Source organism: Papaver somniferum, chromosome 5, assembly GCF_003573695.1.
Source record: "Papaver somniferum cultivar HN1 chromosome 5, ASM357369v1, whole genome shotgun sequence".
Taxonomy (NCBI): domain Eukaryota; kingdom Viridiplantae; phylum Streptophyta; class Magnoliopsida; order Ranunculales; family Papaveraceae; genus Papaver; species Papaver somniferum.
Genome location: NC_039362.1, coordinates 68,717,840 through 68,734,210, shown reverse-complemented (window position 1 = coordinate 68,734,210; position 16,371 = coordinate 68,717,840). Strand labels below are relative to the sequence as shown.

General features: G+C 37.5%; 1 protein-coding gene and 1 long non-coding RNA gene across 2 annotated transcripts; both read right to left on the bottom strand.

Moving 5' to 3' along the window:
* Positions 1–326: 326 nt before the first annotated feature.
* Positions 327–2,943, bottom strand: LOC113277497. Its single transcript, XR_003324958.1, has 8 exons — positions 2,689–2,943; positions 2,501–2,595; positions 2,104–2,247; positions 1,598–1,873; positions 1,383–1,493; positions 1,023–1,201; positions 690–764; positions 327–578 (listed from the first exon to the last, which is right to left on the bottom strand). It is a non-coding gene; the product is annotated as an uncharacterized LOC113277497 (long non-coding RNA).
* An 8,868-nt stretch (positions 2,944–11,811) lies between these two features.
* LOC113281830 (eukaryotic translation initiation factor 3 subunit M-like) lies at positions 11,812–15,434 on the bottom strand. The gene is made up of 10 exons (XM_026530700.1): positions 15,147–15,434; positions 14,796–14,925; positions 14,093–14,231; positions 13,798–14,010; positions 13,300–13,438; positions 12,805–12,955; positions 12,592–12,701; positions 12,415–12,512; positions 12,229–12,298; positions 11,812–12,090 (listed from the first exon to the last, which is right to left on the bottom strand). Exons 1-10 carry the CDS (start codon positions 15,237–15,239, stop codon positions 12,004–12,006), a joined length of 1,230 nt encoding a protein of 409 aa, XP_026386485.1. The 5' UTR covers positions 15,240–15,434; the 3' UTR covers positions 11,812–12,003.
* Between the last annotated feature and the right edge of the window lie 937 nt (positions 15,435–16,371).

Below are 16,371 nucleotides of genomic sequence, written 5' to 3'. Positions count from 1 at the left end.
CTCTTACTCAGGGACTAATACAGATGGTGTGAAAATGTAATCTTTGGATGCTTAGAGATGGTGACTAGTTTATAGGTCGCCACATCCATGTTTGCAACCATCTCATGTAACGCACATACAACTATCCCAAGATTTATTTTATGTGAGCACTGAGATACATTTTTTTTCTTTTACATTTTTGTCGAAAACTGGGATGAGACTAATACAGTTTTCTTTTACTGGGATGAGACTAATACAGTTTTGTCGAAAACTGAGAAGATAATAACAACTGCATTAAACTCCAGACGGATCCATCTGCCAAAGTTGAATTACATTTTACAAAAACATTCACTCTAAAATGGAATTACTGTTTATTCGTCATTTATAAAATATTCACTGAAATATTATGGAGCAAGACATAATTAGTACGTTGACATAGATTCATTATTTGTTTCCTTCTAATGCTTGCATCTACATTTGTGCCAGTGCTTTAAATGTAGGACGAAACTTGTCTTGCTTCCATGAAGTTTTCCAATGCTCTGAAAAGCAGTTTTGTGGAGCAAAGAGAGAAATGCCTAATCCAACACCCGCATAAATTCCTGAGAAGTTCAAACAGAAGTACATAGCTCTACACGTTAAATTGAAGCCAAAAGCGAAGCCAAACAGAGAAGGGGGAAAAAAAAACTACCACATATGAAAGATTACCTCACCTGAATCCAGATCACATGCCACCTTTTACTTCTGTATAATAGATAAGCCACAGCAAATTCCCAAATCATGGAACCCTATAACCAAAGCCGCCAGTAAGCAACTACTATTTTTACATTGAAATTCATGCTCTAATTGACCAATACAAAAACTTAAACATCAACCATTTATTGGCAAAAATCATGGCAATAAAACTCATGGAACATCTAGTGTTCTGATATTGAAATTCATGCTCTAACCAATACAGAAATGATGAACATCAAAAGTTTAGACTGGCCAAATCATAACAATAACTAAAACTAATGAACAGGTTAAGCCGCAAGTTGAGAACCTACCTCTGGCTACAAAGTGTAATTCATGGAAACTCTTAATGTTGTATAACTCACAACTCAAATCCACCCAAACACATCTACTCCACATAGTAAGTATTACCATTATTCAAAATTCACCTATGCCCATGAGAACGCTCCTCTTTCACTATGTCAGTTGGTTGTAGCTAAACCGACAGTCTAACCTGCACACATAGAGGGAGAATAAGTATCCAAAAACTGTATTGTAATAAACGTAAGCTAATATAGGAACCCTTCAAGCAATAAACCGAATCCAGACAAAACTAAGGCATGCATTAAAATATCTTGTCAACTCTCTCTATTTCTCAATGTGTCCCATTTCAATGAATTGCAACAGTAGTGTACCTTGATAGATTGTAATAAGCTTCAAAGGACTTCACAATTCCTATAATACAGTTTCATAACCTTCTCTTCTGCACAAAATGATGCTAGTACATACTCCCAACAACGTCATTGCTACCTCATACATCACCGACAACCATATGATATTTCAGATGATTATACCATAAATGAACTTTTAACTTTAATTTACTTTTACATCGGCACTAAATCCTAATTACCTGAACTGGGATTATTGACGTTTCATCCTGTTTGCTACTGAAAATTTTAAGTTCGTCCATCGCTCCTGGCTACGGCAACCGACCCCAATTTCATGGATTCTTTGCGGTTCAAGTTAACACAGTTTGAGCGTCTAACTGGGGTACTACTGTCATCACTTGCAAATTCCAACATGTGCAGATTCCTCGAATTCCTGCCGCACAATTCACATATATAGCAGGCCCAGGTAACATCCCTAGCAGCTCACCTGTGCTTCGTGCCACACTGCCATATATAACCTGTAGCAAATGTTTACCTGTTAAACCCATGCATACATAAACCCGTCTGCCACGCAAAGTCCATAAAAAGGACTGAGAGCTACAAAAGAACTTAGTGGTGATAAATCCAAAATCTAGAAAACCAAACCCCTCTCTGATACTCGGCGAGAGGAATTACGGCATTAAAAACATAACATTTGGTTTAGACCTTTAGGCAAAAAGCAGAAGAAAAAAAGAGAGAAAAAAAATACCATTATCATGAGATTCTCTCTATCCATTCCTTTCTTGGGATGATCAAATGTTCTCATGTATAGAAAAAAGTAGAAAGGATTCTTTTCATCCGGTAAGGATGCTACCTTCTGGGGTTTGCAATTCATCTGTTCTTTTGATAACTACTGAAAAATTTAAAAAGCATTTCATCAGATACCAAATTAAGAAATAAGATTAAGCCAGACACGGTATACCTAATTACTTAGTATGAACTTGAATGGCTAAAGTACCATCATCAATCAAGAGACAAAAGCGAAAATCACAGAGCAACATTATCATAGCAATTGAAAATGTAAAATTTATCAAATTTGCATGAATCAAAAGGAAAGAAGGATGGACAGAAAATGTATGCGGGAAAAGGAAATAGATAAAACTTACATGAATCAACTGGTAGAACGGACGCTGTCTCGAATTGGATTAGACATTTTATAGAGAGAATCCAATTAATGCTGGGATTAGACATCTTGATAAATCTGCGATAAAACAATCTAAGAAACTCCAGTAAAGGTGCATCAAGAAACAGAGATCAAATATAAGAGATGGGGTCCCTGAGCTGAAAAATATACCGAGTAGTCAAATATATCGGAGTAGGCGTAAGAAATGAAGAATCCGGTGAAGATAATAAGCTTTCTTGGGGATTACGTAGGGCATCATTCAAGGGGCAAATTGCGGTTCTAGTGTAACGTATGAAATTTGCATCAAAAAATATAAATAAAAATGTAACGTATGAAATTGATTACCCTGAATCAAAGGGATTGAAATCAGGGCAAATGCTGGTTTTGTGAAAAAAAATTGTAACTGAAGAGAATCCCTAGATTATGTTTGTGATAATTGTATCTGTAACGGAACTGCAAGAATTGATCTGAGTGGTTGGATCATGCTTAGAAGGGGGATTAATTCTCGGCCATGATTTATCTTTTCCATTCCGAGAAGAATGGGAGCCGTTGATCACAAAAAATAGCCCATTTAAAGCCGTCAGATGGTTCAAAAACCATTTGTTTTTGTCTAATTAATGCTGGGATTAGACATCTTGATAAATCTGCGATATTTTTTGTCTGATTATCCCCCAATAGGTCACATTTTAGGCCATAGATTTTGCCCCACTGGTAAGAGTTGGACCACTTTCGGGGGCTAAATCTGGGGGATAAGAAGCATTTTAAGAGACGACATTAGAGCATCCACAGTGGGCGAGTATAACTAAAAATTTGGGCTGAGTTTGTAATGCAATGGGACGGAGTAAAGATCATATCCCAGATCAAGACCAAATCCCAGACCATATTTGGTCGAGACCAAATCCCAAATCCTAATATAGTCGGGCGTAAATTTGAATTACGCTTGTTGGTGGGCGTAAATTTAAAGTACGTTTGTTAACGAACGTAAATTTGGTATCCGTTTGTTAGACGGGCGTAATTAAATTTTACGTTTGAGACGGGCGTAACTGAAATGTACGTTTCATGGGGCGTGAAGGAAAAATCCGCCCGAAACCAGGCGTTGATTTAAACTCCGTCCCACTCAGGCGTACACCAAAACTCCGTCACAGTCAGGCGTACACCAAAACTCCGTCCCACCCAGACGGACATAGATTTTACGCCCATTCATTTTGTATTACGCCTGACCATAATCAGACGGACATTTGTACAACAAAACTTTTTTATTCATTTTGTATTACGCCTGATCATTAGAACCTACGGAGAAATGAGTGAAACCCATTTGATTACTATTAGAGATCTCATTCGTTTCATGTTAATTACCCATAAAGCTTTGCCCAAACCTCATTCAGTATTAAAAACAATTCCAAGTATAGAAAGTTTAAATCTTTTGCTGCACAAATGGCTCTCTCACTCAAGCGTGAAATTTTGTTACGCCACATTTATCATCAGGCGTACAACAAAACTCCGTCCCACTCAGGCGTATGCCAAAAATCCGTCCCACTCAGACGTACACCAAAAGTCCGTCCTACTCAGGCGTGATTTAGAAACCCGTCCCACATCAAACGTAATTTATATTTACGCCTGTCGTCAGGCGTAAATTTAACGTACGCCCGTCTCAAACGTAATTTATATGTCCGCCCAGAAATCAAACGTAACTGAATTATCCGCCCGTTTTCACGCGGTGATTTATTTTACGCTCGATCAAATTTAATCTTCCTCCCGTAGCGTCACACTGCATACTAAACTATTTTTTGGTCGTTTTTTTTGGTCTTTAATCTTTGGTTATACTCGCACCACTGCAGCTACTGCATACTAAACTATTTTTTGGTCGTTTTTTTTGGTCTTTAATCTTTGATTATACTCGCACCACTGCAGTTGCTGTTAGAAGAGGAAATTCATGTCAGGTTTACTGATACCTCGCAGTACGCAATATGCTAAAAGTTTGAAGAGTGCAACTCTTCCCAGTAACAGTACATCATTATTAAGTGTTTTTACATGGTGAAGTTTGAATTTACCATTTGCTTGACGCCAAGCGACGGCAAAGATATAGCACGATAGCATGAGGATCCACTTGAATTTCATCCTTTAAGAGTATCCCCGGACCTCAAATTTGTTATTATTAAGTTGAAATATCACATCAAAATATAAGAAGCTTAGTATTAACGCTTCATTAATCGTAATTAATTGTCATTCCAATGCTTAACCATTTTAGGAAGGTGCACCAACAGAATGATTTCTTCTATGCCTCTGCTGGAAAAGAAAAGATAATGCATAATACTTTAATGAGATAGGATCGTAGACCTCTATGTGTAGAAACGACATTAGAGGGATGAAAAACTAACCTACAAATGCACACAGACTTAAAACTCACTGAAACCCATGGGTACTTTCACTTGTGTTCCCCAAAGTATTGATACCCCATTGAAATCAACCACGTATTTGGCTAACACCACTAGGGCTGCACAACGGGTAGGGTGGGTAGGATATGGCCTATGCCCGCCATCCTACCCGTTTACCGGCGGTTAAGAAAATCTTTACCCGCCACCCTACCCGCCAAATAATGGATAGGATAGGATACGGTTAAAAAACCGGCGGGTAGGGTAGGATTGGAGGGTAGGAGTAGGGTATGTGCACTTCTAGGTAGGGTGGGTAGGATATGGCCTATACCCGCCACCCTACCCGTTTACTGGCGGTTAAGAAAATCTTTACCCGCCACCCTACCCGCCAAATAATGGATAGGATAGGATACGGTTAAAAAACTGGCGGGTAGGGTAGGGTTGGCGGGTATGGGTAGGGTATGTGCACCCCTAAACACCACCAAAGAGAAACAAAGAGAAAAATAGATCACCAAAATTATCGTAACGTATGGCGAAATAGTTTATGTACTTTGTCAACCGATCAATAAAAAAATGAGAAAAGCCAAAATATGTACCTAAAATACTCTTGCACACCAGCAAAAAAACATATGGTTTTGTGATATATATAGCTTGTTTCACAAACCTGTACGGCGAGAGTTACACGCAAGCTGCAAAAATATAAGATTAGGAATCTGCTCACATGAATGGAAAGCCGCAAGTAAAACACAAAAATGAAAAATTAAAGATGTATTGCAATACAAAAATTCCTAAAATCAAAAGTCATAAAGCAGACACATGAATCAATTAGCTTAACCAAGCTAAGATACATTGAAAATACAAAAAGAAGATTAGGTTTTTGCACTTCTGCTCAGATCAGGGGACAACTGCGCAAGCTGCGAGAAAAACATACAAAAATAAACAAATCTCAGAACATGCATTAAACAGGAATATAAAATAGGAAAAACCAAAATTTTCAATATCCTAGAATTCAAAACCCAAGATGAGAAATAGGAAAAACCAAAAATTGAATTCAAAATCGGGATGCAGATCCCTTTATTATGTACACACTCTATCATGCTTAACCAAATGTATGAAACTAACAACCTGCCGGCCAAATCAGAGATGAACACGAACTGCTACTGGCTTGAGATATATCTTTCAGTACTAAATGGACCCATTCATCAACAACTCTCCCTAAGAAACCAAACCATCATTTTCCTAGGGAGTTTTACTACTTTTACCTGTGATGAAATACTTTTTCTTTCTCAACTTTCAGTCAGCAAAGTCATTTACAGATTTAAAAATTTAGACAGGAATCAACAAATTCTAGAACCCCAAAAAAAATAAAAAATAATAATCAATTGAACACAGTCATAAACACAATTGAATTACCCAAGATGTTTAGAACTCTGATGATTTTCTGAATACAACAATCGAAACCTACAATAGAACAATAAAATTATTAGGTATTCAATTTTGTAACAATCACTCATGTGTTAACTATTAGGTATTCAAGGGGACATTCACTCATACTCTTTCAATTGAATTACCTTTGATGTTTAGTATCATGATTTTCTGAATGCAACAATCGAAACCTACGATACAACAATAAAATTATTAAGAACCCAAATTGAAAAATCAAACTATCACTGAAAGAATTAAATAAAAAAATAACTGGCCATTACATGGTATTGTTGAGACAGTATGCGACTGAAACATGGTAAGAAGATGACCTCTTCTAGGGTTTATATAGTGCGGCAATCGAAAGGAAGTTGTTGTATGTAACATCCGATGAACTTATTATACTGTGTCTTTATAGAAAATCGCTTTTATTTCCTCATAAAGATCAGAGGAGGGATGTAAGAAGAGAAGATCAGGGGATAAATTGTAACGGAAGAAGATAATAAGAACATGAGGAGAATATTAGGAGGGAGTTGGTGTTGGTATAATTGGGATTCTAATGATTTCGTAACAGACGGAGATGATAATAATGGACGGGAGAATCAGAGTGGTCGGATGCGGCGTTAAACCCGGAGTGATTCTCAACCATGATTTGTCTTTCAGCTTTCTCAACTTTGAGAGCAGATGCTGGCCGTGGATAACAATAAAATACCCATCCACAATCGTTGGATTAGACGAAAACCATTTGTTTTTGTAAGATAGATTTCTTAATTGAATGTTTAAGTAAATGATTTAGATTTTTAATGCCTCTTATTTAGTTAATCTATTGGATTAGTCAGCTGCTAGCTTAGGGGGCACTACAACTTTACCAAAAAAGAGCACTCGCCAAACTGCTAAAGTCAAAATCAGGAATAGTTACTTGAACAGTGTCTTCAAAGCCTTATTAAAGTTGTCATCCATGCCTTCTACCCCACTACTCCTCAGTATGTGATCTTGTAACCCCCAAGATTACACACGTGAAGCAAGGAAGGCATATTGTGATGCTTCCTTAGCAGTGTACAAGCCAAGACCTCCATATCTAATAGGTAAGGTGGATAGCCGCCACTGAAGTTCCCCAAAGAACGGACATCCACAAACCACAATTTCCTCTATCACCTCTCTCAAACCTCTATCAAATATATCTATAGCCTCCACAATGTATTTCGAGTAGCAGATACGAATCCCAAAAAGTAGCTAGGAGATGCCCATGCATGCACATAGATGCAACAATTCACTCTGAGGGTCGCAGAGCTTGATAAAACTTGCATCAAATCCACCTCCTTTTTTGCTCTCTTAATGGCAAGTCCCTTCACAAACACATCATCAAGACTAACCGCACCTCCTAAAAGTTTGACTCCATCATCTGGTTTTGAGATTCCATCAGGAAACATTCTGTCACTTAACCTCCGTTCATAGCAAGAGGGCCAGAAAATCTCTGTTTTCTTAATATTCAATATAAGACCTGGAGCAGGCCCTTCTTACTGGACAACAGTAAGTGCCTTTGCCACTTCTGCAATGTCACCAATAATAGTACCATCATCAAGATACCAAGCTTCTGGGGATAGAATGCACTTCTCGTTTATCTTTACTACAAGCTGATGAAGCACTAAAGCAAATAGCAATGTCCCCAGAGGTCACCTTGTTGCACTCCTGTAGAAGCAAAGATATGGGATTCTCCCACATACAATCTTCCATGTTGGCCATACAAATATTCCACCCATGGCGATATAGAAGGACAAATCTTACGTACCTCAAGAAGCATAGCAGTTCGGTCAACTAGGTTGAAGGCATTGGTGAAGTTTACAGTTAACATGGTAAGGCTAGCATATGTATGATGTTTATTGACAAACATGTTCACGGCGTGTAAGATTGCCTCCGCCCCTCCTGAGACCCCACTCCAAACCGAAAATCTTGAAGGTACGCTGTCATGTCCTTGCCAACCCCTTTCATTGCTATTTTGGACACAAGCCGTCGCCAAATCTTCCCAACAACAATGGGACGAATGCTCTTGTCCGGTTTGAGGAGAGGTGTCAAGGGTGTCGATGCTACAAACTTCACCAGCTTAAGTGGGCATCTCCCTCCAAACCACAAATTGACAACCCTTGTAATTGCGGTGACCAAATCAGCAGAATCGGTGAAACCTTCCCCACAAAAAACGTCCAACAAATGTTGTGCTCGCAAACCATCCCTGCCACACGAAGTCCCCTTAGGAAACGATTTAATACAATTGAGAACGGTTCCTTCCTCAGCCACCAAAGATGTCTCACGCAGAGGAATACGCAAACAAGTTGTAACGTTGATGCCAAGCCTATTGTCTTCCTCCATATCATCCTCCACCCTAACAACACACCCTGATATTGGTACTTTCAAAACCTCTCGAACAAGCTTTTGTACCCCACCAGGTTTACCCAAAATTTCAAGCGCTTGAAGGATTTTTTTCTGCTGCATTGCTTTACGATTACCTGACTTACATTCTACCCTACCCTTAGGTCGAAAAACCCGCAGCGTACAGCGAGGAAGCAACAATAATCTCACCCAATGCCTGATAGAACAACGTTCTGCCGCAACTTTCTGGAGAGTTGCCTTAAGGGTATGAGAAAATGCCAGCCTACATCCTCTCGGAATACTCTTGACAGTGCATATTGGAGATCTGAAAATCGCATCTACTGTCCCTTCATTCAGTTCAAAATCATCACCCCCAAACTAAGAAGAAACCTCTTACAACACCGGCCTAGGTACTCCTATGATTGTTTCAACTATATCCCCAGAATCATCAAACACCGGCCTAATATCAACATCTCCTCCATGCTTGCATGCCCTGCTCCAGGCTTGGATGCTCATATATTCAAAACACATCCACTGCTTCAAAGACCTTAAAGTCTCCTCTAAACCAATAAAAATATCCAAGTCACGACTTATGGCATGTTGAAGTGCAGTTTTTCGTTCCAAATTGCAGAAGTGTAGTCGCTTCAGATGGGTATCAAACATGCAAACCCCTTACTCCCAGTCCCCCATCTGGGCACCCATGAAAATTCTTAAAGGGACATAGCCTAATACCTTTACATGCGGTAGTCATTGAGGCATAAAAACAAACAGGCTAGGTGCTTGCAGCTGAAGCACCAACTAAAACCGAAAACTAACGTTGAAGCCACCGGATTACAAGCAGTTTTCGTGGTGAAGGAAGAAGAACAATCAAGTGGTAGCAGAAAACGAATAGACAGGCTTTAAAAATAACAGAAAAACTAACTAAAAAGAAACCATACCATCAAATTCACTATAGAAGAGAACGACGTGAGAAAACAGAAGGAAATCAAAAGCAGTCATTAAAAACCCTCCACTCCACTCTAACCCATCGAGATGATGGTGGTGGTAGTGAGAGTAGCGGCTGGAGCGGTTTACAGGCGGTGGTTTAGGTTTCCGACGGAGGTTTTGGTTAGGAATTTTTTTTTTTAAATAGTTAGAACGTAGAAGAATTAGAATTTTTCTATGCTAAAGCGAAGAAAAGAAGAGAGCGTTCCAATCATCCATTAACTGGACGGTCCAGTTAACTTGGTAGTGTTCGTTTTACCATCAATTGGGATCGATGGATGATATTTACAAATTTAGGATAAAACGATTTCAGGGATGATAATCTAGACTACAAAAAAAAATTCCCTTGGTAATCCCAATATTGTCCCAACATTCAAATGCATATTTGTTGACCAAGTAATATGATGTACTAGGATCTTCACTCTATTTCAGAATTAATTTTTTAATATTCCTCTTATTTAATAATTGATAAACTAAAAAAAGTCATTAAAATAGTATATAAAATACTTAATTTCCTTTTAACGTATAAAATATAGAAAATAAAAAGTTAATGTTATATAGATTTAAGGGTAATTTTTGTAATATATAAAATAAAATATGAATAGAAAAGAAAATTAAGATACGAAATTAGTGTGAGATCATAGGTTATGCATTTGGAGCTTTTGAAAAGCTCCTTCCGGAATTTGCATAAAAGACGCTTTGTAAAACCTTTACCAAACACTAAAAATGAAAAAATATTACTATAGATATAATTTGAAAGTGCTTTGAAAAAAAAAACATTATCAAACCCAGCCACTATGTTACTAGACTTATGGAAACTTCAGTTGATACTTCAGGTGTTTCACTTTTGTTTGCTAATCCTGTCCTAGTGTCCTGTATATAAAAGTATTGTTGGAGCTTTGCAAGATCCAACAATAACAATGCCTGACATTTCCTTTTGTGTTAATAAGGCCTGTCAGGAAATGCAAGCTCCAAGTGAAGATGACTGGTCTACAGTGAAGCGCATATTGAGATATATGAGTGGTACACTGCAACATGGTTTCAATTCTGTAAAGCTACTTCTTTACAACTCCAGGCATATTTTGATGCTGACTGGGCTGGAGATTCGGTATATACACGGTCTACTAGTGGTGTGTCTATCTTGATAGAACCTTATTTGGTTTCATGGTGTGCACGAAAACAGATAACTGAATTATGATATTTCCATTCATATCTAAACAGAACTGCTGCTTATGAGATATGAGTATGTCTAAAACCGCAATGATATCCAAGCTCTGATCTAAGTTTAGATTGTTGGGTCATCTCGATTAATCTTAATAATTGTTGAATCATCTTGGTTGCTGTGCCCTAGAATGAAATCGATCAATGATCAATTTTTCTTTCTGAACCTAAATCATGACTTCAACATTTTTGCTGTTGCATCTGTCTTCCATTCACTTGCACTTTTTTTTTTGTTTTGTTTTCAAGCATTCACTCGCTCATTTGAGTAAAGGCGGAAGCAACAAAAGAGAAGAATAGACAAAAATATGAATTTTTGAAGGTAGTGTTATGTTACCAAAACATAATCAAAACTGTGAAGAAGCAAGGGCTAAGGTTCCTACACCAGTTGTCTGCTATAAATGGGAAAGAGGAAGAGGAGATTGTAAGATGGACAAAAAAAATCCATTCATCAAGGACTGTAGTAGTCTCTTATCTAGTTTTATTTCTTGGAAATGCAGTTCTAGGCCAAGAAAGGCTAACAATTTTGCAGATTTATTAGCTAAAGAGGCACAGTTTGCTTAGAATAAATGAGTTATCCATTTGGCTCTTATCCTCTATAGATGAGAACAATGTAGCTTAAATTCTCAGCTTTAATATATCTCCTTTCTCATTGGGAAAAAATAAATAATAATAAACAGAAAATATATAGTGGCTACAACAGCATAAGGCTTTAGTGAAAAGGTTTTTTGTGCCCAACAAAATTATGACTCAGGAACATGGATTTTATTTCATCTTCATCTTTCCAGTCTTTGTTTAATTAACGTCTCTTCAGGAGTGTAATCCCTCTCCAAGAACAAAAATATATTAGGTAGTAAACATTGGCATCTTACAATTTTATGGGTCGGGTCAGACTACGATTTCATTCGACATTAGTAGAGGAGGGACAACTGTGGGAAGAGTGAAAAAACTGAAATGTGATTAAAGGGAACTCTGTAATTATGCTATTTCTTACACAAATGTGGCAATCGCATGAAAGGAAATATACTTTAATATTCTTTAGTATGTCAACAACCTAGCCTTAAAAATTGGTGCAAACGAGTTCTGAAACAAAATTGAAGAGAAGGTTGAAACCAGTTGTGGGTTATCATGCCACCCCTTGCGCTGTTACTTGAGAGGCGTCTTCGACTAACTTGTTAGCTTGGATGGTGGTTATAACATTTGCAATATTACCCTGAAAGCATAACATAGAAAAAAATAATCAAAACACAAGTAAATTCCAAAGATCTGTTTTCAAACAAGTAATTGACCACGACTAAAACAAGTGACCGCAGAGCCACTGTTGAGAGCTGGTAAAAAAGAAGTCACTTACCCTCCACATGGATAACTTTGATCGAAGGGCTACCCACTGGTTTGGCCCGAACAGACGGTCTGAACAACGACTGCACACAAAATCAATATTCATTAACAATATTCATTAACGTTATCAAGTTTAGGAATTGACTTTTCTTCATGAGGTCGAAAGCAGTACTTGCAGTTCACAAAAACTCGAACTCACCTTACAATTACAGTTTGATTCAACTGGTCCATCTTACAGTCAAGTAGTTTTGCAGCTATTGCCTTAACTATCCATTCTTCCACCTCATCATCTTGAATCTGCGAAACAGTAAGACCTGATCTGTGAACTCGAGGCTTATAGCTGGAAACTGGGGAAAAAAAGATAAGAGATGCTTACCATAAGTGTGTTCGCGACCATAGCATATGGAATTTCACCGGACTCATTTGAACCAAGATCAGCCAATGACAGCAACCTCATTTTCGTCATGCAATCTTCAAAGACAAGCCCTTAAATCGCATTGCACAAGAAAGTTAATAAGAAAACAAATAAACAGGTAATGGGATTTCATCACGTTCTACACTATTTTTCTCGAAATAAGCAAAATAATACCACATTCAGTCATTGCAGTATCATTTTCTGCTTGAAAATCTGTGTATGCTTTCAGCCTCTGAGTAAGAAAAATCTTCAAAAGCTGATAAACCCATGCATAGTTTCCATCTTGTTCCAACTGTGCTACAGCCGGCATATCTAACAAATCCCACTGCCATATAAAAGAAAAGAAAAATGAAAATTAATGCGTATAAGAAAAAAAAAACATTTAGAAGAAGCAAATTAACTGACAAAGACCATGTCTAGGAGCATCCCAGAATGGCAAGATAGTACTACCACGCCATAATGGAATAACAATAAGATATACCAATGGAAGTTAATTATAAAAATTAACAAACTGACAGCAAATTAGAATCATATCCTAAGCATGGATACAAGGAGCCAGCAAAGAAAGAAGGTTGTAAGGTACAATAGACGCCCGCAAACATCTTCTTTGGAACATGTATTGTATCAGAAGAGAATCATATATAACTATAAAATTTACATGCAAGATACCTGAAACATGTCAGGAGCCTTCACAAACTCCATAACAGCACGGACGGCTTCTCCTTTAGCTTCACTCATGATATTTGCATCGTCACTCGAAAAAGTTGCCAAGTACTTGGTAAGAAAATTGAATGAGTCCTTTGACATGCTGAAAACAAAATAAGATCCAAATGTCCTCAATCCTGATTAAAACAAAAAGCAATATGCTCAAGTGGCATGGAGCTTCATTGATCAAACTAGACCCTTCTGAAAAAAATAATAACCAGATGTGAAACAACGAAAATAACATATATAAACTACTTAATAAGACCATACTTAATAAGACCATAAGTCTTATCCCCTGAAAGAAAGACTTCTATTCAAGGTTACATTATAGAAAGCCCTTCTCGTATACCAACTGGAACGTTAATTATAGACTAGAAAAGTAGGACTCTTCCTAGGTGCTTGGTTTTTGGATGGGACCGATGCCTGACAAGCTGACAAGAATCATTCATTCATATTCATTACCTTTTATTTTCCTTTAACACATTGGAGATTGTAAGAAAGAGTTTTCTTTGATCCACTGTTCCGATATTCCACTCTTTCAGGAAGCTGTCCATCTTTTTGAAAGAAGGTACGATGTTTTCCGTAACTTTGCCACTGACCGCCAAATCAAGGGCTTTCATGTAAACATAGAATTTACTGTACGGGTTCTCCAGAAGATTGTACAGATTGAACAAGCTGTATCAATAAAGTAAGAACGTAAGACACTGTCATATAATCCCAGGGTAGGAGCTAACGATAATTAATGAATTGGTATTACATCTTCAGGCGGAGAGCAGGCTTGTCATTTGGTTGTTGACAAATTTTAACAGAAATACGTTCCGCCATCTCTAATTCTTCATTCAAACTTGTAGCTTTTGTGACAAGGTTGCAAATTACAGTGAAAATGCACTCAAGATCTGCAAATGGGATTAAAACAGTTCCAATTAGAACTAACCTGACACTTGCAAACAACACTAGCAAATCACTCACCAAATCCAAACAGGCAAATCAAGCAAGTATAAATTACAATACAAATACTCTTTAACAAACCAAGTGAAAATATAATATAAACACTACCAAAGCAAAACTCGAGTAGTAGTTCATTACTATCACATTTGAGAGGGCCAGAGCAGGAGGGAACTAAATTAACCTATGAATCCAATCAAAATCTTAACTGGACAAGATTGCTTTTATTGTTTAGCCTATCTCTCCAGCAATGAGAACCAAATTGAAGGGTGAACAACTTCCAAAGGCAGCTAGAATGGGAAATTATGTCGTTTCGTCTAGTCTCCCACTGTCTACCACCTCTTTTTGCAGTCTGTGGTAGGAAAGACAGACTTAGCTTTTCTTTATAAGGACCTTTGTGCTTACTGGTATTGCTTGGGTATTTAACGACAGCTAATGTTATAATGTAATTCCGACAGCCATTAGCTCAACTAGATCTCTTAAAACAAATTAGAACAAGAATAAAGAAAATGTACCCTTTTCAGAAAGTTTTGGAAATATCAAGTCTGCTGGTGTGAGCATAAGAGAAACCAAATCCAAATTTTGACCGTTCGCTATGCATGTTTCTGCCTCTCTGCATAGTACAGAAACTTCTTCCGCCAGAACCTTAACATCAACACAAACAAAAAAACAAAAAAAAAATCAGACTAGGATTAAAAATCATCAGATAACCAAATTGCTTATAAACTGTAGAAGAACCCTAAAATCCCAATTTTACTGACTTCATATTTTGATTCTTCGGTCTAACAAAACCCTATAATAGAATCAGAAGGAATATAGAATAATGAATGAAGAGAAATTTTCAAAGTTGGATCTGAAATTATTACCTCAGGACCAGCATCAGCCCAAGAAAGTTCGGATTGGAAACGAACAACAGTGAGTGATGGATCTTCTTCGGAAGTTATGACAATGGTCGCCATTTCCTTGCAGTAGAAATCGTTTAAACCTGATGCCTGTTAAATATGAAAACCCTAGATTGAGACGATAATCACTCTCTCTCTCTCTCTCTCTCTCTCTCTCTCTCTCTCTCTCTCTCTTTCTTATCACCACCACCACCGTTAGACTGAGAGAAAGAACTGGGAGATCTTTCGTGAACAAAACCCTAAAACCAAAAAAGGGATGTTATGGGATTCTTTATGTCGCTTTATTTGTTTAACTGGGGTAGTTTGGTCTTCAGAAAGGTGATATTTCAGCCCAAATATTTGTTACTACCGATGGGGTAAAAATAAAAAACAGGGAATAAGACTGAGTCTGATGTACTAGATTCACAAGCTTCACAACGTGTTCCGTGCAAATATGCAATCGTTGTGAAGGGACCCGCTCATATGTTTTTCTTTGTTTTTGTTTCTTGAAACATGTGAATGTGGTTTCTACGGAATCTTATTTAGGCTTGGCTTTTGTTAACTTGGATAGCGATATGCATGTTAAGGATTAATAAAAAGTTACTTTATTTCACTGAAAATTGTATTTTTTTTATCTTATTCTAATAGAAATTGGTTTTTCTTGCATGAAAAACAATAAATCTTGCTTGGTCACATATTGTGGTTGAATAGTTTTCCGCTTGGTTAACGTCCGTGGTATAGTATGCTGCATCGTCTGTTACCAGCTCATATGGTGGTTAAGTAAAGGCTTTTCTTTTCCTTCTTTTTGTTAAAGGCTAAATATTCTACGGTTTATTTCTAAAATTACGTTTTTTTTCTTCTTGTACATAGTTATTTTTATTTTATTTTATAAATAACTTGTTGGCAACCTAGCAACAAGTTGGGCACCAACACCTTTTTGAATAGTAATTCCTAACTTATGGAAAAGAAAATCACCAATTTTAACTTTTGAAACATTTTTGATGCAGTAAACTTTCCTCACAAGTTTGACGTCTTTCAGGAAATCTGAGGTTCGAGTCATCAATGACGCAATACTATGGAATTTGACATGAAACGTAGAATAAGTCTGCCCCTCTTGCGACATAATCACCCCCTATCAACTTCGGTTCCTTTGGATGGTTCCTCGTGAAGCTCGCTGGTACGCTAACACGACAGTCTGGTCAACTACTGC

Bases quoted from the DNA above. Each gene is read 5' to 3' on its own strand.
- LOC113281830 (XM_026530700.1), bottom strand. From the start codon at position 15,239: ATGGCGACCATTGTCATAACTTCCGAAGAAGATCCATCACTCACTGTT. The intron at 14,926-15,146 runs GTAATAATTTCA...GTTGATGTTAAG, and splicing joins GGGCTGATGCTGGTCCTGAG to GTTCTGGCGGAAGAAGTTTC. The intron at 14,232-14,795 runs GTACATTTTCTT...TCCCATTTGCAG, and splicing joins TCCAAAACTTTCTGAAAAGG to ATCTTGAGTGCATTTTCACT.